The sequence below is a fragment of the Glycine soja genome, chromosome 19, assembly GCF_004193775.1.
Source record: "Glycine soja cultivar W05 chromosome 19, ASM419377v2, whole genome shotgun sequence".
Classification (NCBI taxonomy): domain Eukaryota; kingdom Viridiplantae; phylum Streptophyta; class Magnoliopsida; order Fabales; family Fabaceae; genus Glycine; species Glycine soja.
Window position 1 is genome coordinate 45,858,609 of NC_041020.1, and position 24,502 is coordinate 45,883,110.

At 35.3% G+C, this 24,502-nt stretch overlaps 3 protein-coding genes across 4 annotated transcripts; all 3 read right to left on the bottom strand.

Moving 5' to 3' along the window:
• Positions 1-3,554: 3,554 nt before the first annotated feature.
• Positions 3,555-6,535, bottom strand: LOC114399941 (fasciclin-like arabinogalactan protein 15). The gene is made up of 3 exons (XM_028362171.1): positions 5,077-6,535; positions 3,951-4,071; positions 3,555-3,847 (listed from the first exon to the last, which is right to left on the bottom strand). The coding sequence occupies exons 1-2, from the start codon at positions 6,383-6,385 to the stop codon at positions 4,013-4,015; spliced, it is 1,368 nt and encodes a 455-aa protein (XP_028217972.1). The 5' UTR covers positions 6,386-6,535; the 3' UTR covers positions 3,555-3,847; positions 3,951-4,012.
• A 2,235-nt stretch (positions 6,536-8,770) lies between these two features.
• LOC114400306 (E3 ubiquitin-protein ligase RHF2A-like) lies at positions 8,771-16,085 on the bottom strand. 2 transcript variants are annotated; one of them, XM_028362710.1, is made up of 9 exons: positions 15,834-16,085; positions 14,980-15,177; positions 14,818-14,864; positions 14,019-14,081; positions 13,827-13,935; positions 13,344-13,714; positions 12,366-12,473; positions 11,913-12,286; positions 8,771-9,054 (listed from the first exon to the last, which is right to left on the bottom strand). In XM_028362710.1, the coding sequence occupies exons 2-8, from the start codon at positions 15,103-15,105 to the stop codon at positions 11,965-11,967; spliced, it is 1,146 nt and encodes a 381-aa protein (XP_028218511.1). In that variant the 5' UTR covers positions 15,106-15,177; positions 15,834-16,085; the 3' UTR covers positions 8,771-9,054; positions 11,913-11,964. The 2 variants fall into 2 exon arrangements, with proteins under 2 accessions (XP_028218511.1, XP_028218510.1); XM_028362709.1 differs by having other exon boundaries at positions 14,980-15,117; positions 15,834-16,084.
• A 7,373-nt stretch (positions 16,086-23,458) lies between these two features.
• LOC114398875 lies at positions 23,459-24,046 on the bottom strand. Its single transcript, XM_028360985.1, has one exon. It carries the CDS (start codon positions 24,044-24,046, stop codon positions 23,459-23,461), a length of 588 nt encoding a protein of 195 aa, XP_028216786.1.
• Between the last annotated feature and the right edge of the window lie 456 nt (positions 24,047-24,502).

Here is a 24,502-nt window from a genome sequence, read left to right on the forward strand (position 1 = left end):
TTCAAAATTTCATCTACTTTTCACTCACACTAAATATTCATATTTATCTCTTTTATTTCTTTTCAACTGCAATCACTTTCATCTATGTTTTATCCCTCTAAACCATACACTACCTAAGTGCTGAAATCGCCAAGAAACAAATAGAGAAAGAAAAAATGATGACGTGCAGTAAAGTATGCAAGCTAAGTTTTATGTCAACGAATGCTACTATAGTGCAAGTATTATACAAGTATCATCTCTTGGCTAGTACTACAAATGTCAATGCTTCCAAAGGATTACAGGATTAGGATAACATCTCAAGGTCTATCACACATGTAACGCCTTATACCCCACACATGTATGTACTAATAATAAAAAAAAATAAAAAATCATAATTAATTTATAGTTCTTAAAGCATATTTAAATAAAATCCTTTCAAAAAGGTATAAGGCTCACATTCACTTCATTATTACTAGATAAACTTGTCAGAAACATTTTTTTGCTCAAAACATCATGCAATTAAACAAAACTCATGTCCCAATGTCACATCCTATCAGAGCATTGTGTCCCGACATTCTTGAGCACAAGGTTCCTTAAAGTAATCCACCCAGTCATCTACTCCCACGAACACAAAGTTCGAGATCATCACAGGATTCAAACACAAACAACACACGGGGAGTGAGTTATCACATTCCTAACTAATGGAGAGAAACAAGACAACATGTAGGTATAAATATTATATAAACAAAATAAAACTTACTTAAACATAACTCACGCCATTTCACCACTTTATCGCCCAACATCACATCACAACACAACACGTCTCATTCATTTTTACAACATTCACGTACTCAAAGATCAAAACACAATATCACCAAGTCAATAAATACCGATCAATACACAAGCGTTATGCAACATATACACTAAGACTCAATCTTATATGCAATGCGGTACCATGTCAGTGAAAAATCTCGTCGGACGCCTAGGAGTACATGACAAGACAAACCATACACTAGTAAGTCATGTCACTCTCACTAGGTATATTCATAGGGAGACCAGTCGGGATCACACTGTTTTGCGAGAATGCTCCAACCATGTGGGATCGGCATAGACTTAAAGAAGCACTCAAACCGAGTGTATTTATCCCCAAGGCCTACACTCCAAAGAGTTCGTCAGGGTCTCTCCCTCCTCATTCAGGTCCAATCCAGAAAATATTTTAGCACATAGACTCTATCTAAGAACTGTACAAAACACACGACTCCTCAATTGTTCTCAAAATAGTTTTATCTCGTCGCGCTTGTAATTAAACTCGTCGGATCCCCACAGTGGTTCCCATCACAATACTCGTTGCACATTAACTCGTCTCCCTTAAAGGATCTTAGCATTAACTCGTCGCCTTTAAAGGGTCTTATAGTCATGTGATTGTACAACTCATAACTCACAACTCAATGCACACAACATCTCAATGCACATATATATTACAAGTCAATACATACTCAATTTATCACATATATTCGGTCTTAATCACAATGATATAATCCTAAAGTAGTATGTTATCACACCTCATGAATCATACACTTTACTTATGAACTATGCAATACACACAATTACTCAATCGTTTTCAAATCATTTTAACTCGCTGAGCTTGTGATTAAACTTGTCGGGTTCCCACAGTGGATCCCATCACAATACTCGTCGCCCTTAAAGGGTATAACAATTGTGTAATTGCACAGTTCATAGCTCACAACTCAATACACACATCTTAATACACATGTACTTCACCTTTAATCAGAGGTTTAATTTATCACATATTCACAATTTGAATAACAATTTCATAATCTCAATATAACAATTTATACAAAAGGTTTATCACAACATCGTAAGTAAAATCCCTCAAATAATTTCTCACAATTATATCAAAATCAATTAATCAAAATCATAGGTATGAAAAACGAAAACACCAAGAGAACTCAATTTTATCAATCAATTCACATCAGGACATCAATATTGTATTTATAATTATAAAGGAGAAATTCAATAAACATCCCAAAATAAACCCAATTTAATCCTCTAAGGATCCCTACACATGTTCATTCTAACCCCAATTGCGATAAACTCATCCCTTACCTCTAAGCGGGCTCACGTGTGTATTGTGACAGTGATAGCGGCATGTCTAGTGGTTTCCTGAGATTCCTCTAGCTTTTTCTCTGATTACTTTGATGGGGTTTTCAAGCGTTAGAGAGAAGATAAGGGATTAAAGCCTCCATTCCACTGTCTATGTGTGATGAGTATTTCTCCCTCCACAGACATTATTTTGCAAATCCCGACGGTGAAGATGTAAAGAAATGAATCGTGAAACACATATCAAAATTTTATAATAATCCAACGGTTAACGAATCCTGGATCGTAGTTTTACTGAGACAATTTTGGGTTTCTACAGGAAAAGAAAAAGCTATGATGCAAAAGGTATTTCTCTCAACTCTGACATGTTTTCGTAATTCACAACGGTGAGAATGTTCGAAAATGAGTTACAAACCTGGTGCTCAAATTTCACGATGATCCAACGGTGAATGAGTCCGCGATCGTCTTTTTTCTAAGATAAGTTTGGTGGTATGTGGGAAAAAAAGGGATTTTAAGAAGAGGAGAAGAGAAAACGAAATTGAGTGAAAAAGGAAACATAGATAATAAACTAACCTAAAATACATCTATTTATAACTAGGGTAATCACAACCTATTATTTACTCTATTTTTTTATTATTTTATAAACAAATACTCTATTTTATTTCCTATCAAATAAATAAATCAAATATCTTTCTTTTTTTCCTTTAAACCATTACTTTAATTAATAAAATTATTTTTTCCTATTTATTTTATTATAAAAAACCTCGTCATTTTCTAAAACTCTATTTTTAATTATTTTTTTTTTTAATTTATATATGAAAAATGAGATGTCACATCCCACACATTAAGGAATACGTCTAGCTGGACTTTTCTTACGCGAGAGTAAAGGAATAAATCTTGGGTGCTAGAAAGAAAATTATCTTCGCATTGAAAGTGCTGTAATTTTTCTCACTCCATAGTTTAATCAGGAAAGAAACACGGGAAAGAGAGTAGAATTTGTTAATCTAAAGTTAGGGTCAACTTTAAGAGTAATGGTTTCCTACAAAAGCACAAACGTGACCTTACATCAAGAGGCTTTTATTTATTGATATTATAATAACCGACACCAGCTTAGGCCCAGCAAAGCAAGACCATTAGCTGCTCTGTCTTCCTCAGCAAAAAATTAATACCACAACTACTCCCTTTCCTTCCTGCAACAGTATCACCGCCACCATTACTTTAGCTTTCCATGAAATAAACCCCTCAACAACAGCTTCGCTTACAATGACAAGGAAGTGAAGCACACACACCTGCCTCTCAAAACTTAGCAGTGGTCCATTTCTTTGCTTTCTTCTTTAGAAAGAACATCATTATTTATTTCTTTTAAAAAAAATATCTTATGTTGTCCATTTCATTGTTAGTTGTTTTTCTTTAAAAAAAAAATGTGCTAAAGAAAACTAGTTGGAACTTGGGAAGGCATAATAATAATAATAACAAAGTAGATTATGTATGACTTGATTCACTTACATATAAGCATGAGAGAAAGAAGAGAAAAAAAAAAAAAGGCAACCAAGAAGGGGTGTCGGTTATTTACGCACAAAGACGGAGAATCAACATAAAATAAAATTTAATAAAAAAATGGTATGTAATTACAGTATGAAGCAAAATGACAGAAAATTTGTTTTTGTTATCTTCCGTGTAATCGCTCGCTCTCCGTTTATAGATTCACCATGCATCCATCCTTTGTATTGAAATGACTACTCTACAACTGCATAATGCATGGGAAAAAAAAATGATTCAGATCATACTGTTATCCAAAGAAATGAAGAAACCCAAGCAAGCAATGAGTGGTGGGTAAAAGTAAAACTTACCATTCTTCGAGTTTACATACATTCACTCTTTATTATTTTTGTGATTAGTTGAGAATGCGATTTCATTGGCAGACTTGTCCAAAAGATCCAAACATGCTACAAGCGATTTCCATCAACTTCCCTGCCACACGCGTTAAGGTAAAAATAAAATGTTAAGTCAACTATTAGCCAGGCAATTCCATTACACTTTCACATGCATATAATAAAAAGAAAAAAGAAAAAAAAAGTTATATATTCAGAGGGTGATTGGAATCAATGAATTTTATATCCCTCCTAAATTCCTACCAAACAATTAAATTGTAAGAAAAATAAGGAATCCAAATATATGTTAGTTGACTAGACTCATGATATGGTGTAAATAAAAGATATGAAGCAACAAAATAGAGGGTGTGGGTGTATATAATAACCAGATTATAATTTGGACAGAGAGACTGTTTTAGCACCTAAGTTGGGCTGGGTGGGGAAAGTAGACTGTGGCTTACAGCTTGGCACACCGAATTATTCTTATATGGTGTATTAATCAATCACATGGACTAGCCAAGACAAAGAGACAGGCTAATCAGACTAAACAGAAATGAAAATTCGGCATACACCACCCTCCCTTTTGTCTGCATCTTTGATATTTGGCAAGTTCCTCACCGCTTCCAAGAATCTCACATTCATACATAGTTCTTTACTCAACAGAGCAGAATGGGAAGCGCTTTTCTCCTCTTCTATTATTAACCCAAGATAGTTTAATAATGCGTGTAAAGTGGATACCAAAACCCTAAACTAGAAAAACCAATAGAAATAACAAAGAGAAAACTAGTTTACTACACACGCGAATCACAAAAACTCCCTTCCGAAAAAAGTGAAACGAAACCATGGCTTCACACGTGGTATTCTATTCTACACCAGTCCTTTCCAGAAAGCTCAATGCCATCAATATAAAACATAAAATCAAAAGTGCTTAACCCAAACAACTTTTCCCTCAATTCACTCCAACCAAACACTACTCACCGAAAACCTAAATATAATCGATCCCTAACTAATAATAATAAAAGACACAACAAATAATTAATGCAGAGATAAAATGAAGCAAGCAAGGAAAACCAAAAGCAATAATAATAATAATAATAAAGAATACCTCTTCTTGGTTTAGGAGCAGCAACCTTAACAAGTGGAGTGGTGCGGCGAGTGCGTTCTTCTTCTTCTTCAGGAGGGATAAGAACGCCGTCAATTCCCTGAACGGAGATCCTACCATCAGTGTAAATATCAGGATCAAACAGGTAGGCGGAGGAATCGCCGTGACCGAATTTAACGGAGCCGTCAGACTCTTGAGCCAGAACCTTGTGCGGTAACCGCAGTGTATCGTAGCTAACCTTACCGAACCTTCTAACCGTATTGTACATACTCTCTTCGGTTTGATACTCAGGAATAATGTGATAATACATTATCTGTTCCGGTGCGCCAGGTTCGCTCAACTGATCCGTCGTTAACTTCGCCATGGCTTCGTCGTTTGGAGCCAAAACGGTGAGAACGTAACCTTCTGAAACTAGCCTTCCCATTTCGGTGGCCAGAGACGTTAGGTTTACGAGAATATCAGCCATTTCGTTGTAACCTCCGTAATGTAAGAGTGTGTGGATGAAGTCCTTGACCTGGCGCTCGCCGTTGAAGTGGTGCTTCGGGCCTCCCGGTCCCGGCGCCGGCGCCGGCGCGAGGGATGGGCCTGGTGCCATGGCGTCGTAGATTGGGAGGACCGGAGGCGCGCCGGCGGGAACGGGAGCGGGCTTCTTGAGGCGGTGAGTACGGGGATCGACCTCCGGCGCTCCCTCGGGAAGGACGGCGGAGATGGCGGCGAGGTTGCGGCGGCGGTTGAAGTCCTCCTGTACGGATCGGGGGACGATGAGACGCTCGATGCCGTGGATGACGCCGTCGGGGCGGAGGACGTCGTCGGCGCGGAGGATCTCGGCGGAGTCGACGGTTCTATGGCCGGAGGGCTTGGAGGCCAAATGCAGGCGGTGATCGGAGAGAGTGCGGTGGCGGAGGTCGTCGGAGGGCCAGTGGTGAGAGGCGATTCGCGTCGGGAGAATGTGAGACATCAAGAGCGTCTGAAGCGACCTAAGATTGCGAGGCTCGAGAAGGAATCGCTTAAATTCAGGGTCTAGGTCGCGTTCCAGGGCTTGGTTTCGCGGCGCGAAGATGGTGATGTTGTGGTTGCCGACGGCTTCTTCTAGCTTCTGGAGAAGAAGCGCTTTCTCAACAAGCTCAGCGAGTTCGGTGTAATGGGAATCGAGAAGCGCGACAAGGATGGAATTAGAGTTAATTTGAGACGAGGAAGAAGAGTTATGAGAGAATGCAGAGTGAGAATGGAGTGGCAGAAGGAAAAGAAGGAAGAGGGTGAGGAAGTGTCTGTGTGAGACACCATAGATGGAAGAGGAATCCATGGTGCTCATGGAGGGAAGGATAGAGTGGGGAAATGAAATGGCAGTGAAGAAGAGAAGAGAAGAGAAGAGAAGAGAAGAAGGTAGCGTGGTTGCTGAGTCTCTGTCTTACTCACTCACTCTCTCTAAGTTTTCAATGCTTAATGGTTGAGCTTAAAGGAGATGTGAAATACCATATAGCATAATAAGTATACTATTCTTTGACAGCCTGTGTGTGGGGACCACACGGCAACTGACAGCTCCATGTGTTTCTTTCCAAGCCAAGCCAAGCCAAGCCACAACTCCATTTTAGTAAAGCATTTCATTATTAGTGTAATTAATCAACAAATTGATGTAAACCAGTTATAAATTAAATGATTAATGAAGATGGCACGTAATACCAGCTGAAAGCACAAGTATTGTTGTTTTGAAAGATAAATAAAAAAAGGAGCCGAGCGGAAACGTGAATGCTGTGTGTGTCTGGCAAGGTGTCGGTGTCCAAGAGAAGAGAATCGGGTTCATTTATTTTCTACGCACCCTTTCTTTCAATTTCAACCGTGACTCGTGCGTCATTGTGTCACCAAAACTTTTTTAACTTTTAAGCTTCCTACTACAGAGACGACGGTGACTTCCCGTCCAGCGGTTGTTCTTTTGTCTATTTTTCATCTTCACTTCTTACTTACAGTTTGACGTCCATATTTCCTTTTCGCTTCTGCTTTGCCTCTCCCCTTAAACCAGGACATCTCCCCTCATCTTAGAACTTTCTTCTATTAGAAAAATCTCAAAATTTAAAGCAACTCATTAACAAGTTATTATAATAATATCCACCTTCCATCATGTGCTTCGTTTTATATCTAGATTTCTACAATAATGATTACGTTTTATATCTTTTGTACATAGATCCATTTTCATCATAAACTTCTTTTATGTGTGAAATTATTACGTGTGAGCTTAACATTTCTATTTTGTATCTAGTTTTCAAATGCATGTTTCCTTTGGCAAAATTTGTCCTCGTCCCCAGAATCACTCGTGCACAAAACACTTAAAAAAATTACTATCAACCGAAAACATGAGATCACGATTGATTTGAATGTTTATTTTTTTTATTTTTTAAAATGATTTTTATTTTCAAATTTTCAAGAAGTAAAAAACATGTTTCGAATAAAATATTTTGAGGTGTCACTACATTTATTGGCCTATTTTTTGAAAAAAAAAACATGTTATTACTTCTTTGGAAAAAGTGAAAACGTTCATTTATTTTTTAAAATTTTTGGCCTATTTTTAAAAATATTTTCAGAAAAATATCTTTTAAATTTTAAACAAATATATTCTCACTCTTATTTTCTATTTTCTTTGAAAATGAAAATAGGAAATACTCAAACAAAACAAAGGGCCACCTAATTTAACTATATTTTATAAAAAAATTGTACTTACCTCCCTTTGAGTTGTTCTTAAATGAAATTCACACCCTTTTTTTTAATTTTTACTATATTCATCCTTTTATATAAGACTTTTTTTTATATAAGATCCTCTTCTAATTATTTGATACATTAATTATTTGTTTCCTTTAATACCTTCAATTAATTAATCATACTCTCTCTTGTTAGGATCGAAGAAAAAAAGAAGTCATATCAATTGATGAGGTGGGAAACAATAAAATAGAAAAAAAATAAAAAAATAATTTTAGAAAAATAATATAAATTATTAAAAAAAATTAATATAATTATCTGTATTAATTATTTTTCTTTTAGCCGAAAGAATCTAGAGTAATAAACCTTCACTACTCCATTAAAGAAGGGGTGTGTGTATAACCTAAAAAAAGGGTGTATATCACATTATTTAGTATATAAGATTTTCTAATTTTTACATTTCCTAGATAACATAAAAAAGGGATGTGTCACTTTGTTAAATATACGAGTGTAGAAGATTATCGGGTAGGGAGTAGCTGGTTATGGTTTATTTTGTATTTGGTTGCTTATGTTCCTGTACGCAGCTTTTGCTGGTGTTCTTTCTTTTTTGGTCCTGTCATTGGCACATCTTGATTGGGCGTAATTAAAAAATTTGCAGTTCAAAAAAACAAAGTGTGTAGATGTCAGTTTAAAAATTAGAGAAAGGGCAATTATCATTTAAGAAACCTCGGGAAATACGAGTTGAATTTCCCCTATTTTTCTACCAAATATCAACGCCTGATATTTTAAGATTTTATACATTGTTAACCCTTGACCTATAGCATCAATTATTAGAAACTGCAACAACCTTTCCATCAAAAAAGAAACTGTAACAACTATTTGTTTAGGATTTTCTTCACTGCAACCGCAAGTAACCGTGCATGTGAAAAAGTTGGAATGTTTGCAATCTAATTGCCACCGTCTCATATCGATTTATTTGATAAGCGAAAAGTAAAAGAATCAGAACAAATCACGGGCACAAGTTCTGTTGAATTTCATAGCATTTTTCTCCCACGGATAGATTGATGTCCAGAGTACATGCCAGTTTATAAATCCGTTCACCCAGACACTTTAGATACGTACAACTCTTCACTGTTCCATGCACATAATATATATACATAGAAACGTTAACTTTTTAGCTATAAGCACAACTGTTTTTCATATCTTCATCTTTATTGCAAACCACGACGTAAGTGCCGCACGACTATTTCCGAAGCATCTGCTCCTCAGCATGTCATGTCTGGAGAAAGTTACCTGAGGAGGGGTTAAAACCTCCGGTGAGACCAAATATGTAAATGTAATACGCACCAAAGGGTTAGTAAAATGAACAATTTTACACATACGCTACACGCCCAATATTAAGTTTCTGCTCTGATAATAATCGATCATTTTCTTTAGTTTTAACAGCGTCCACAAAACAGTTATCATGCTAAACTCAAATATCACACTACAGAACTAACACAACAAAAATTTATCATAGCTTCATCTTTTGATCTTCTGAAAATTTAGGAAGGAAAAAAGGCCTCAAAATCTGTGACTCATGGTACCAATTCAATTGAATTGGCATTGGAAATGGAATTGAAGGCTATAGAGATCTCCCCTTTCATGTGGAAGATGGTGATGGAAGACAAATTCTAGAGTTAAATGTCCTAATTTGACCTTGTTGATACAAGGTTAGGAGATACAATAGGATTTGGACTTCATTTATCATAGTCCTCAAGGAGCAACAATTCCAAATTTAAGACCCTACAAGTTACCCCATTATCAGAATAATAAAATGGAGAAAACGATTAATGACATGTTGATGGCTTGAATCATTAGACCAAGCAGTAGCCCCTAATCAAGCCTTGTGATTTTGGTAAAAAAAGGATGGGGCAGATGGAGGTTTTGTGATGACTATCTCAGGTTACAATCCCAAATAAATTTCCCATTCCTATCATTGATGAATTATTAGATGAATTGGGTGCTGCCATGGCTTTCTCAAATCTGGTTATCACCAAATTATTCCTAAGACAGCATTTGGTACTCATCATGAAGAACACTATGAGTTCTTAGTGATGCCTTTTAGTTTGACAAATGCTCTCTCAACCTTCCAAGCTTTGATGAATGAGTTACTTAAGCCCTTCCTTTGCAATTTTTTTTTTCCGATGATATCCTAATAGACAAATGTTCTCTCAACCTTCCAAGCTTTGATGACTGAGTTACTTCAGCCCTTCCTATGCAAATTTGTTTTTTTTCCTATGATATCCTTATATATAGTATAAATGAGGGGAAGCATGAGAAACACTTGAAGATAGTCCTACAAACCTTTAAGGAAGCAAAGTTGGTGCCAACAGGAAAAAATGCAGTTTTGGTTGCAAGAAGTTTGAATACTTAGTACACATGATCTCAGTAAAAGGAGTATCTGCAGACCCTAAAAAGCTGGAAGTAATGGTTGCTTGGCCAATACCTAAGGAGATGAGAACTAAGAAGGTTGCAAGAATTCTTAGGTCTTACATCTGGGTTGTCTTGCAGGGTAATGAATTGTTCCAAGAAGAGGTAGGTGCTATCTAAAGATTCAAACAAGCTCCCATTGCTCTTGGTTCATTTCCAGATGTTCAAAAATTCGTGGTGGCATATGACACTTGCCAAAGAAATAAGCAGGAATCTCTGTCACCAGCAGGGTTATTGCAGCCCTTACCAATTCCCACTTGGGTTTGGAACAACATCTCATTGGATTTAATTGAATGTTTTCCAAAATCAATGGGAAAAGATACCATGATATTAGTGGTGGTAGACTATTTTCACCAAGTACTTCCATTTCATTCCTTTCAGTCATCCATTCACAGGTAGAGACATAGTGAAACAATTTGTCCAAGAGATAACCAGATTACATGGTTCCCTTACACCATTATTTCTGACCAGGGCAAGGTATTTCTTCAACAATTCTAAACTTAATTATTTAATCAAGCTAGCACCAAGTTAGTTGAGCTCAGCCCATCACCCTCAAACAAATGAGCAAATGGAGACCATCAATAAGTGTTTAGAAAAATACCTAAGGTGTCTCACTAGTGATAAACAGAAACAGTGGAGGGAATGGTAAGCTTGTGCTAAGTTTTGGTTCAACACTAACCATATTGGTTCCACAAAACTTACACCTTTCAAGACACTATATAGATAGGACCTTCCTCTCATTTTTAGGGGGATGCAGCCAGCCTCAAAGATAGAAGATGTCAAGCAGCTGTTGACTGACAGAGATTCTATTCTATAAGAGCTGAGGACCAATTTTTTAAGGACCCAAGATTCTATGAAGGTCCAGGCTGACAAAAAAAGAAGTACAGTTTGAGGAAGGAAATTGAGTATTCCTTAAGTTACATCCTTACCAGATGAAAACTTTGGCAAGAAAAAGGTGTGAGAAGTTGGGACCAAGGTACTATGGTCCTTTGTCAAATTAGAAAGAAAAAAAAAAAAATAGGCAAGTAGCTTAGCAAGTACAACTGCCTACAGGGTGCTCCTTTCACCTGTTATTCCATATCTCATTGTTAGAGAGCGGTTACCCCTTCCACAGCAGTTCAACCTCTTCCTTCAGCATCGACACTCAACAGATGACATGGAATTACAAGTCAGCCCCGAATCAGTCCTGATTGCCCATAGTAATGCTTCAAGAGAAGTAGAAGTCCTCATTCATTGGCATGATATACCCATTTCCAAGGATTTTTTATATTTATTCAGCCTCATGCAGCAGCAGTTCCCAAGCTTTCACTTTGAGGACAAGGTGAGTCTTTTAGGGGAAGAGTATTGTTAGGCCCCCCAGTTAATAAATCTATAGTAGAGAGTGTAAGAGGGGTCCAACTCTGTTGTGTTAGCTGAATATTGAATAAAGAATATGGAAACAGGGGCAGGTTAGTTACAATAAAGAGAAGAGAATAAATGTAGAGAAACCATGTTGTAATGTAGAGAGGGGATCAATTTTGACAGTTGGGGAGGTGTTGAGGAGAGACAGGGCTCTCAAACTAAAGCAAAACAGCTATTGGTGACATCTATAATAGGAACCAAAGCAGCTATTTAGTTAATAAATGGAAGGCAGATCTGTTAATTCTGTTCTGAATGTTTAGACAAAGATCAAAGCTTACCTTCAAATATGAGATGCTGAGGAAAGATGAATTAACAGAAACAAAAAAGAGCTCAATTTAAATGTGAACTAGCAGAACATGCAGCTGGAGTATTGTCATCATGTGAAGATTTCTCTCCACTAGCTTCAACATTGTTCTGGTTGCTCACCCCTCCCATGGAACTATCCTCTATATGATTTTGATTTGACAAAGAAGTACCCACAGCTCTATTATTTTCACTAGTTTCAAGGGATTCCATCAATCGGGATACACTAGCAATTCCAGCTTTCATCTCTCTCCTCCTTGTTTCTGAACCAAGTTCTGACATGGAAGAACTATGCGAGAACAGCCTCTCCTTCCATCCCCTAGTGCCCTTTGAGATTGACTCTTTGTATCTAGTCACAAGATAGGTTAATATCAGATAAGCTAACTAGACAATACAGTTCACATTCATTATAATTTAGAAAACCATACCTCATGGACACCGCATTAAGTCTGGACCGCAGAGAATCAGAAAATGACTGCAATTCAGATGATTCTGCTCTATCTTGGACCACTGGAGAAGAACGAGCAGTAGAGCCTCTGCAAGCAAATAAATGCACAGGGTATAATTCCAATAATCCCCAACCAATAACTGATCCAAGAAAATAAATTGAGTAAATTACTCTGCCCTCCTTATGTTCATTGTGCACCTCTGTTATTAAAAATCTACACAAAACTCTATCATATTTACAGAAATACATTACAATTTGTTAGAGACTTGGAGCTCTGACAAAATCATAACTGAGATAAGAAATTAACAGTTTAAAAATCAGATAATTAATCTATTAGGCATGACAACACTTTGGATTTAGTTGTAGCATTTTATATAAATACAAAATGAACTTTTAGTAGCTTTTCAAGATGGAAAGAAGGTGTGCCGAGTAACCACTTTCTTAAGATCTAACATCAAGAGGTATGACCAATGTAGTCCTTAAAAGGTGTAGACAGTACTTGCATTATAAGCTGGTTTTGTGGAGTAGATTTAAACCTTAATCCCAAATTCTTAGATGACATCAAAGTTTATTCTACATTCATTATTTGGCCACCAGCAAGTTAGGGCCTAAGTCTAAATCCTAAGATGCTATTTAGAATTTATCTTAGATCTATTATTGAGCCACTTGTGTTTGTCTACACTCTAGATGTCTATTGCTAGGTGAAGGAATTGTTGTTATTTGGCCACCCACATTTGCCCACACTCCAGTCTCCAGATGTCCAGTCTTGGACATGAGTCACGTGAGGAGGTGTGTTGAGATCCCGCATCAACTAGGATATGGTCAATGTAATCCTTATAAGGCAAGGGCAATCCTTGCCTTACAAGCCAGTTTTGTGGGCTGAGTAAGCCCAATTTCTAGACATAATATCAAGGAGAGGAGAATGATTTATGCAAATAAATAATAATGCCATAATGACCTATCATTAGAGTAAATTCCTTGGCGATTTGTAGCCATGACAGGAGATCCAGAAGCTGAAGAAGAGCTTTGAGTTTGAAGGTGCAGGATCTGCTGCGATGCTTCATTTCCATCAGATGTTATTGGGGCAGATGGACTTCTATTAGGAATTGCTGTTGGGTCATTTTCCCCTCTGGAAACTGGATCAAGACCTGATGAAGGCGCAATAGGCTGATTAGAGAACACTAAGAAGTGTGGATGAACATGAGGTGATGAACGAGTTTGCTGCCCTTCCCTCCGACCAAGCTGGTTCACTCTCCTCATCGTTGCAGCAGCAGCTAAATGTTGAATAATTCTCTCTTCAAAGTCAGCATCATTTGCATTCATGCGCAACTGCAGAATGATTTTTTTTTTTAAAAAAAGTACTAACATAAACAAATGAAAGAATTTTTGTGTGCTTAAGACATAAGACAATCAAATAGACACTCGGAGATTGGTAACTGACATGCTGCAATTCAAAATCACCAAAGGCTGGGTGATGAAAAATAGCAGCATTTCTTGAAGGGGTAGCCCTCCAGCTTCTCTCCTGCTCTACTGCCTCAAACAATTCTTGACTGCCACAAAATGCATAAAAGTTTAATTACACAATCAACAACAGAATGATAGCATAGATCTTGTGAGCAAAATAATAACCAACCTAGTAGGATCCTTCAAGCTAATAGGTTGCCAGCAAATAGGACACTGGGAGCTTCTCTGACACCTAGAAACAAGAGCCATTAACAATTGCTAGAGTATATTCTTCCAATTTTTTTGTTTATGAGAAGAGAAACTTTAAGGCCATTAAGGTATTGGCTATTAAGAAATACAGATATAACAAGAATATCTTCAACAGCGAAAAGACCCTCCCTCCTCCCACTCAAATCCATACTACAAAACTATAGGCCAGTTGACTGATTTTCTAGCCAAAACAGTCAGCAAAGTCTAATCTCAGATCACAAGTCATAACCAGTCTGAATGGCCTTAACATTGATGAAAGTCAGGAGAACCAAAAGATAGGTCAGCATTCCAATTCATGCAACCAAAGAAGTCAATGAAATTATGATTTCCACGAACACTCCATCATTATAAGGCACTAGAGATTATGTTTTTATGCAGGAGCTGAAATTCACGTGTATCTTTCATCCATACTGGTAGGATTTTACTTCCATGTTCTTTCACTTCTAATGAGCACCGAAACCCAGATATTGTTGGTGAAGGTAAATTTGAAGGTTCTATGATATGTTTTATACTGAGCTTGGTGTGAATATGATGGGAAAAGGAGGGGAAATGGATTTTATGCATTAAAGAAAATTCAATTAGAAATTAAAATTGAAGGAAATTACAACATGGGACATTGACGGAAGTCAAGCTTGCGTTAGAGGGATTTTTGGGAAAATATACAGGAATAGAAGTCTGAAATTTGAGAGAGAGAAAAATTAATGGATATTAAGATGTACCATTCGAGAATGCACTGCAGGTGAAACTCATGCTTGCAGGTAGTGACCTGAAAAAAGCAAGAGAAAGAAAAAAAGTAAGCAATTTTTTTTTTCAAATAAGCTGGATTTGCTTTTCAATATATTTGAGAAACGACAATTGCGAGACACAAAAGTGGATATTACCGTCGAAGGATCACTTGCACAAAACTCCTCAAGGCATATGCTGCAAGCATCATCACAGGATTCTTGAATCCCCCCTTCAACAAAGGCAGCAGCTGATGTCATACGAATTTCTGTCTTGCCTTCCATCTCTACAACATTCTACATATCAGCCCACAACCTCAGAGTCAGATGCAATACTTTGCTTGTGCAAGTGGTGCTCTTGAATGCACAATATTGTGAACAAACACAAAAGGAAATCCATTTAGATTCATTATCCAAAATTCATTTCAATAAGTAAATGTAAAATCCAGATTCTACCCGAAGTCACCTACTGAAGCAGAAAGCTGACAAGGAAATAATGCATCGCATTACTACTCTACTTTGCCAAACTCCCATCTAGTTTGAGCTAAGTTCATAATCTCACCGTTTCAATCATCTATCCCAACCACAATCCAACACAGATGATAAAGTAAAAAAAAAAGGGTCCAGCTAATAGAAAGTTCACCAGAGAATAAAGAACAACTGTTGTTAAAAATGAAATAAAACAAACTCAATATCAACCCAAAATGTAATAATAAATGCAGTTTCTGGGAGTCTGAATTTATTTGATGATTAAAAAAATCCCGTTTCGGAAGTATGGGTGGAACATTGGATCAATTCGTTAACAATTATGAATTATCCATAAAATATAAGATGGAATATCTAAGGCGGTAGAAAACCGTCGCTATTCATTCTTACGTATACATGACAAAAATAAAACTGTAAAATACCAAAGGAAGAGGATGATCATATGTAAGGAGTAAGGACGGAATCAAAAGCAACCCCGGATAAAATAAAAAGTGTTTGCAATAGGAATTTAGGGAAGGAATGGATACCTGGGAATGCATTCAGGACAAGAAAATAACGGGTGAAGACGGAGGCATGGAGAAAAGGAGGGGATGAATGCGAATGCTAGAGATCCATATCCATTGCAGAGAAATGAATGACACTTGTGCTGCTTTACCTTTACCTAATGACAAACCCTCCCTGTCCCCACTCCCAACCGCATCAGAGACACCAGAGGGGAGGGCATTTTTCTCATGCTTTATATTCCGTTGGACGCACTTATTTTTGTGTTCCCCAAATATCACCTCCTTCTCTTTCCATCTTATTCAATACTTTCTTTCCCTGTATCAAGAAAAAAAAATTAATTATACTTAAATGTAAGAAATTTTTAATTAATTTTATCATATTTAATATTATTATTTTAAAATAATCTTCGTTTAATTGAAATTTTAATTCCAATAATTCCTTTTTATTTCTAATTCTAAGTTTCAATGATACTTTGAAGAAAAAATTATTTTTAATTAAAATTAATACAATTAAATGTAATTAATTAATTAATTAGCGTGAATCAATTTTTTTCTATAGAGTCAAATTATTAAATATAAAAATCAGGAGATTATATATATTTATAAATTCATTGATATTATGTTAGTATATTCGAACTTTAATTTTAAAACATCTTTTATAAGTTCATGTGCTAAACAATAATACACATAAAAAAAGTTAGGTGTATATATATATATATACTAAAACATAAATTATTTGATTTTTTATTATTATTTAATTTTAATAAAATTTGACACAAACAATTATCATGTAGATATAATTCAACAATTAAATCAATATAAATCATATTATATTATCCATTTTGAAACAACATTTTTTTATTTTTGTCTTTGTTAACCCACCTTCATCGGAACTGCACAGAGATAAATAAAATACCTTCAACTTCTTCATTTTTGGAGATGACTTCTATTTCCACAAAGTAAATATATCATTTTAAACTTATTTTGAAGTGGGGTCCTTCTACAAGTTATTCGATGGCCCAAAAAATATGTATTTTACTAATCCAAAATAAGGTTTGGTTATTGCTTGGAATCTTGTTGGACCCAAATCAACAGACAAGTTGATTATTATCAGACTTAAAATTAGGGGCTATTTTTTTTTACTTTCCATGACGCTTTTTTTTTTATGAAATGTTCATTTCGAAATGTAAAATTACATTCTAGAATATGCTCCCTTTTTGACTTCCTGAATAACCATTCTGGAAGGTTACAAAATATTCTATTAAGAGTGCAGGAAGCAATATAGAAGTGCAGAAAGCAATCATCAAGATTAGGATGAGAACGAGATTAATTTTAAAAAAAATCATTTTCAGTGAGAGAAAAAAAAAACCTGTTTTAAGAGTAATACGTATGAGTTATGACCAATCACATCTTAGAATATCTATATACGGATTTCGTGTTCATGCTATCAACTATTATACTTTATATTTCATAGTTTAATAAATTCAGTACTAGTGCTTGCATTAATATTCAAGAAAAGAGATTTGGTTGTACAATTATGTTAAATTAATTAAAAAAAATACCATTGAGTGAGTTTGTTATTTATAGTAATCTTATTCGATTTAAATAATGTTGAGTAAGCTTTTTTAAATAACCATTTAAAAAGTATTTTTTTAAGAAGTAGACAGAAATTACTTTAAAAAAACATAATATAGTTTATTTACGTAAAAATAGTTTAAACAAAAAAAAACATATACTTTTTTATTTTTTAAAAAAGGTTTTTATTTGAAAAATAAGTTTAAACAAGACTGTTGCACGGTCTCTCTTAGTTGTAACCTCATGTAAAAAAAATAAACAAATCCAATACTCTAACACAAGGGTACATTATAATTTAATTGATTACTTTTATTTAATATTTAATAAATAATACTATTACTGGTTTCTTTTGTATAATTCTTTAATTATTATGTGTATACATTTTTTAAAAGAAATAGATGAAATTGTGTTTTAATAAGTCTATCTCATATCATCTATTTTATAAGATAATACATCTTTTGTGAAAAATTCCTAAAACATAATTCAACTTCTCTTTTTTCATTTTCTTGTGTTTTACACTTGTGACCTCATAAAAAAAAATACTATTTACAGGAGTATTCACTAATTAAATGATGACATTTATTTGATTTTTTTAGGTGAGAAAGATAATGTTGAATCTTGTTCATTAAATGAAAATGAATGTTGAGATTAAAATATCAACTTGAAAATTCACTTAGGTTGGTGGAACATTATTATTATTATTGTTGTCACATGATCTCTTTATTGATATTGTCATTGATATCACACCTATCGTCACAATTATTGTCATTGTCGATATTGCTATCACTGCTAATGATGGTGGTACCAATGGTAGCAATATCACTACCTAAGTGAATGGATTTGGTTAGGGGTGTCAAATCAGGCCAAGTATGATAGGCTGGCTCGGCCCGTTCTCCAAAAAAGTTGAACTGGGCTGGAATTTGAGACTCGTAAACCATTTAGGTTCGTCCCGTTTAGCCTGCAAGCCCGACAGGCTAGAGGCGGGCCGGGGAGGGCCAGCCCGTTGGCTAGTGTTTTTTTATATAAAAAAAATAGATTATGAACTCTGAAATGACTCAAACGCATTCTCGTAATCCAAATGACCCAAACGCACGCAAGCCAAACCAGACCCTCACAACCTCTTGAATTGAATCTCATTTCTCATTCTCTTGAATCTCTTCTCTCAAGACCCTCACCCTTGACCTTGAGCCTTCACCCTTCCCTTTCGATTTCAAACCCCATCAGCCTCATGTCTTCGATTGGACTTCGAGAGCAAAGTAATTATTATTTATTTTATATTATTTTGGTAATTATTTGTCACTTCTCACTTTTTTTTATAGATGATGATGATTTGTTTGATGAAGATTCAATTGTGAAGACAACTTCTTTCAAGGGTGCATCCAATGTTGTTGATGTGGATTAGAGGCACACAAGGTGATAAGGTCATCTAGATTCTAGATATTGAAGTTTGTGATAGGTTTTATTCTTTTATTGCTTACTACTAGTATATTATTATTTTTAGTTATAAAAAATTATAAAGAGACAAGAGTTAGATTCAAAATTGATGTTACCAATAACGATAAAGGACAATGCTAAATTGATGTTACTAACAACGATAAAGGACAATACAAAATCTGAAGAAAAAAAATAAATTGACAGGATAGCGAGTGGCTCGCGGGCCAAGCATGCCAGCTTGAAACAGGCCAGACTAGAAAAGATAGCCCGTTTTGCTTAGCGGGCCGAGTCGGGTTGGCCCGTTTATGACGAGCTAAAAGCGGGCCGAGCCAAAACGGGCCAGACCGACCCTTATTGACAACCCTAGATTTGGTCTATTAATCTGTATCATTGATTTTTATTCAAGGATTCTATCTTGACTTGAAAATACATCATAAAATCGTAATCAAATACTTAAATTAAGCTTTGATATAATATTTAAATAAAAATGAATTCATTTTTAATTTATTATTTATAAATATAAATTATTTTTTAATATTAATATTTTATTTTTAGTTAGAGGATGAAGTATGCACACATGTATAATATATTCCTCTCTCTCTCTCTCTACTTTCTTTTCTTTTTTACAAAAGAAAAAACCTACACTCTCAACAGGGACAGAAAACCTTACATGTCTCTTTCAGCAACTAAACCATGTTTTTTGCTGGTGAATAACAAATATAAATTAGTATAAATACGCACAAAAAGTGAAAGAGAAAGAAAAGGCTGATAACCGAAATAGCCAAAAGTTAAAAACATGGATCGGTTTCGTGTGATATTGGTGCATATCAAACAGAGGTCAGCGCATGAGCAGAACAGTAAAAGATACCAGTCATATTTTTTTTTGTTAAGGGAATAAATAAGTGTTTCATGAAAATGGACCATTAACATAACTGTGACGGTATGCCACAACCGATCAAATCACTGGAAAAAAAGGATTTTAGCGCAAAGGCCAAATAGTAAATTGATAAAATGTATACAGTTTCATTCTCTCGGTTCAACGCAAACAAGTAAATTTTAATCCTGTGCAAAAAAAGAGAGAGAGTAAATTTTAGTGCCATTAGTAAGTTTCTTTTAGGTCATTTTAATTTTACAAACTTAATTTCGAGCAAAAATAGTTTTTAAAATGAATTTATTTGTATTTTAAAAATTTAATGTTAATTAAAAAATGTCTGTAGTAAATTTGAATATATAAGATTTTAAAATTGTTCTGCTTGAAAATAATGAGGTCACAGGAGCTAGCTTACAGGTTTCAACCAGAGAGACACTTCAGTAGCTGTCTGAAAGGAGGGATTTTATGGTTGTCCAATTACAAACACTAAATAGTATCATTAGAATTCAATGGATAAAAAAAAATAAACTTAAAAATAAAGATTTTAATTTGTTGATAAAATTATTTTTATCTCAAACGTAATTTTTCAGTTGATTTCCAAACAAGCTCTAAGACACTCAAAAGTAAGTATGTGTTCAATGTAGAAGCTAAAAAAAATAGATGCAATAATTTTTAAACCTCTTTTAGAACTTGATTGCTAGCAGTATCCCTTTCCATCGATTGCCTTCGAATTGTTTCTTGTCTTTTTCATTCTTCACTTTCATTGGTTAATTATAATTGAATATGCTTTATTTTTTTTAATATATGCGTGCATTTGGTTTTTCTTTTTTCTTTAATGTCATTGGTTTTGGCAATTAAGTTTTTAAGTCATCGTCCCTTCTAGAATTAACAAGGTACAGCTGTTGCATAAAATCAAATAATAAAGAAGCAAAATCGTCGTGAATATTTTAGTTTTCCGTAAGATTTTTTTTTTCTTTCGTTCAAATACGTGGCTTGAAATAGATGAGTTTCAGAATGCTTCACGCATGCATGGAAAATACTTTTGGAAGCATTGGCCCATGTTATCATATATAAATTGAATCCATCACAATCCCGTTCAATTTATTGATTATATTTGTGCCAGATCATGTCATCCAGTGATATTATACACCATTTGTCAATAAATTATTAATTTTTTTTATTATATTTGCTTGGATGAGTTTGACACTCAAAAAACTAGTGAAAATATCAATTTCAATTGCATCAGCAGTTGTAAACTATCTATTCGTAAATTCATCTACGAGAAAAAAACTTGTGATCAATTTAAAATACGATTCAAGTAAAGTTTAATATCAACTTAGTTAATAAATAAATTACCACTCTTTTTTAATATGCGACGTTTGCTTATATAATGTTTTATAGCACTGAAGAGACATGGATACAAAAGTGAACGAGGTACATGGAATTGAAGTAAAGTATGTTGTTTGAGAATCTATTATAAAATTAAGTCCGACTTAAAAAGTAATTTTTGCCAACGAATCAAATTTCTTGTTTTTATATTTATTGCTTTTATTTATTGATTTTACGTTGAAATATGTGTCGTAATATTTTTAATTGCAAATCAAGCTAGCAAGCATTAAGTTTAGGTTAAATTTAAGTTTACAAAGTTTGTAAAACCATCACAAATCTCTCAAATTGAATTTTCAAACAAAAGTTACTCTCAAACATACTTTTTGAGAGATAATCAAACATAACATCTAATTCATTTTACTGTTAGACATACTTTCGAAACTCTTTTACTGTAAATCCAAACACAGCCTATTGGCGAATTTATTTCTAATTCCTGCCAAAGAATCGAGTACTATTGACAAATAACTCACTTTTCTTAATTACCCTTTTCTCCTATATATTGAATTTTCTGTTTCCAGGACTCAATGAAACACACTGGTCACATTTAATGTCTAGAGTTTAACCATGTTGTGGACCCTTGTACTCAGCATCTCTCAAGTCTCAGTATTATGAATGAAGCTGGATCCATCAAATAATCTTAGTAATATTGGATGGCAACTATCACTGAATCATTGCCACAAGATCTGCATTTTTACCCATATTAGTATCCCAGCGTTATTATTTTGAATCCCCATTGGCCCCTAACTGGTACAGTCCAAAACAATGTGTCAGAATAATTGGGAGGGAAACTTAGAAGAAGAACATTGGGGAGAACAAAGAAAGAAAAATTGGAATGGTACAAAGGAAAAGTGGTATCCATGTCTCTAGACAAATTACAAGGTCCTATCTCACAGGGAGACAAATGGTATAACGTGGACGTTTAGCACCCGCGGACCCCCTCCATTTGAAGCACCTGCAGCCTGTACTACTAACTCAAGGGTCTCATGGATTGGATTCTGATCCCTTTATTGCTCTATCTATACAGTGTCTCAGTTCATCCACACACATTACATTCAAATTAATTACGTCGAAAAAACATGTTCGTCATCTCGCCTAATTTGGTCTCCATTTGCGAAACTGACAGTTTGTTCACAAGTTACAATATCTATTTTTTTTTTCAACACCTTTCTGATAGTCTAATCTTATAGGTTATGACTTACTAGCTAGTACCCCCAATCAACATGCGGCAGGTAAAACGTACTATATAACATAGGTGTAATTGTAAAATTAAAACCCATAAGGCCCACAATAATAAAATCATTTATTAGGCAATAATGGTGGAATTAAAATTAAAGCTAAAGTACCATTTTACTCTCGTCTAATTTTTTAAGATTTAATCCCTTGAGTTTAAATTCCTTCAAGCAGCCTACCTACTACATCAATGTTAACTTCAGCTTCCACGACAAATAATTGTATGGTGTTACATTTTTTAATTTAGTGTGTTACACTTATAAAATAATTAATTAACTCAATCTTACATTCAGCAAGCCACCGTTTTTTTTTTTAACTTTTTTGCGACTCTTAAATGAATTTTACTACTCTCTCTCTCACACACACACACATATATATAATTTAAATAACTACATGCCTCGTTAGGATTGGTCTGGTCATAAGAGGTTGAGATAAAATATATGAGGTCATAAATTTAAAAATCAGCCTGGCCATTAAAATTAAAATTACTGTAAAAATTTCACTAAATAAGTCTCTCATATAACTTTGCATCCTTATATTCTTTCATCATTCACTACTTCATAAAAATACATGAAACTCAGATAAACACCCAACTTGAGAAGTACTTCCAACTTGAATAAAAAAGTGAGATAAACACCCAGATGAAAATGCTTTAAAAGACTAAAAAAATATAACAGAAATTAGTATCCTAGGTCTGGAGCGTATGAGTTCACAAATTCGAGTAAGGCATCAATCTATATCAATCAATGAAACTGGATCTTCTGTATCTCCCTTCTAAAGAATAATATATATACAGAAATTCCAACACCCACAAGTTCGTAAAGGAAATTGAATCGAATAATCTTCAATACATTCATCTACCAGCACAACTCAATTACTTAATTTATTAAAATTAAAAAAAATAATTAATTTAATTAATGACAATAAATTTATTTAAAATTTATACTTCTTCTAAATAAAATTTTACACAAAGTAGCCCAATTGGAAAACGCAACAAAAACCAGCAGAAAAGGGGGAAAAAAAAGTCATCAAAACCAAATACGAACAAGTTGAGTGTGATGAACATTAAAACAAGACCCAAAAACTCAAAATTGCATTCTCAATAATGAAAAATTAAAATTGCGCATACAAATTGTGTATGTAGTAGGGTTCAACTTGAACTTGAAGCAAAAAGCTGAGGCTGAGGATTGGGAACAAGAACATTAATATTTGAAGAAGGGAGCGTTTGGGAGGGTTTTACTTCTTCTTCTCTGACTTCTCTGTTAGAAGAGCTTCTCCAAAACCCAGTGCCGTAAAACTGGTCCCACATCTCCTTCTCGAGCGCGCGCGTGGCGTCATCGTTGTTATCAAGCTCCGTCGTCGTCGAACGTAGCCGTTTGATGTCAACGGCGTCGTTGGCGCACATGGGGTATATTCTGGAGCCGCTAACGTCGTCGCAGCACCCGCACGAGCAGTGGCGGCGCGTGGGCTTCCGCAGCCCTTCCTTCAGCATCTTCTGGTGCCGCCGTTTTTTCAGCACTCGCCGGTACAGCCCCGCAGGGACCTTGTAGATTGCCAGGAGGAGGAAGTTCGCCACGCCGCAGGGGAAGCAGCAGCACACCGCCACGCACTCCGCCGCCGTGCCGCCCACCACCTCCCCCACGCGCGTCGCCATCTTCGAGGGACGCCGCTGCAGCAGCAGCGGCTGCCGCCGGTTCGTCGACCCACCCGCCTGCCGGAGAATTATCCTGTTCGACATCGTGGGCCTGATCAAAGATTCAATCTTTTTCGGTTGGAGCCTTGTGGTCTCTATTTCTTTCTAGGTGCGTGTTTGATTTAATGTTTGTAAACTCTCAAAACAGCCGTTAAAATCGAAAGTTTAGAATTCTTATTTTTCACAAAACGTGTCCGTTATTTTGAAGTTTTTTTTTTTTTCTTTTTGATGAACAGTGGATGAAATGGTTGAGGGTTGAAAGCAATATAAAAGATTGAGTATTGAAGGAATATTAGGGTAAGGGTGTTAGGAGTGGTGGTGGTGTTTGGGGTGTAACAAGAATGGGTTTTGGTTATATGGTGTGAAGGGATGAGAGGAGATTTATTATTTGTGAGGGGCATTACTAGGAGTGACGTGAAATATTGAAATGAAAGAAAGCATACGTGAAACTAAATGAAGAGGGTGAAGACGTGGACTCTATCTTGCAACCCTAACAAATAA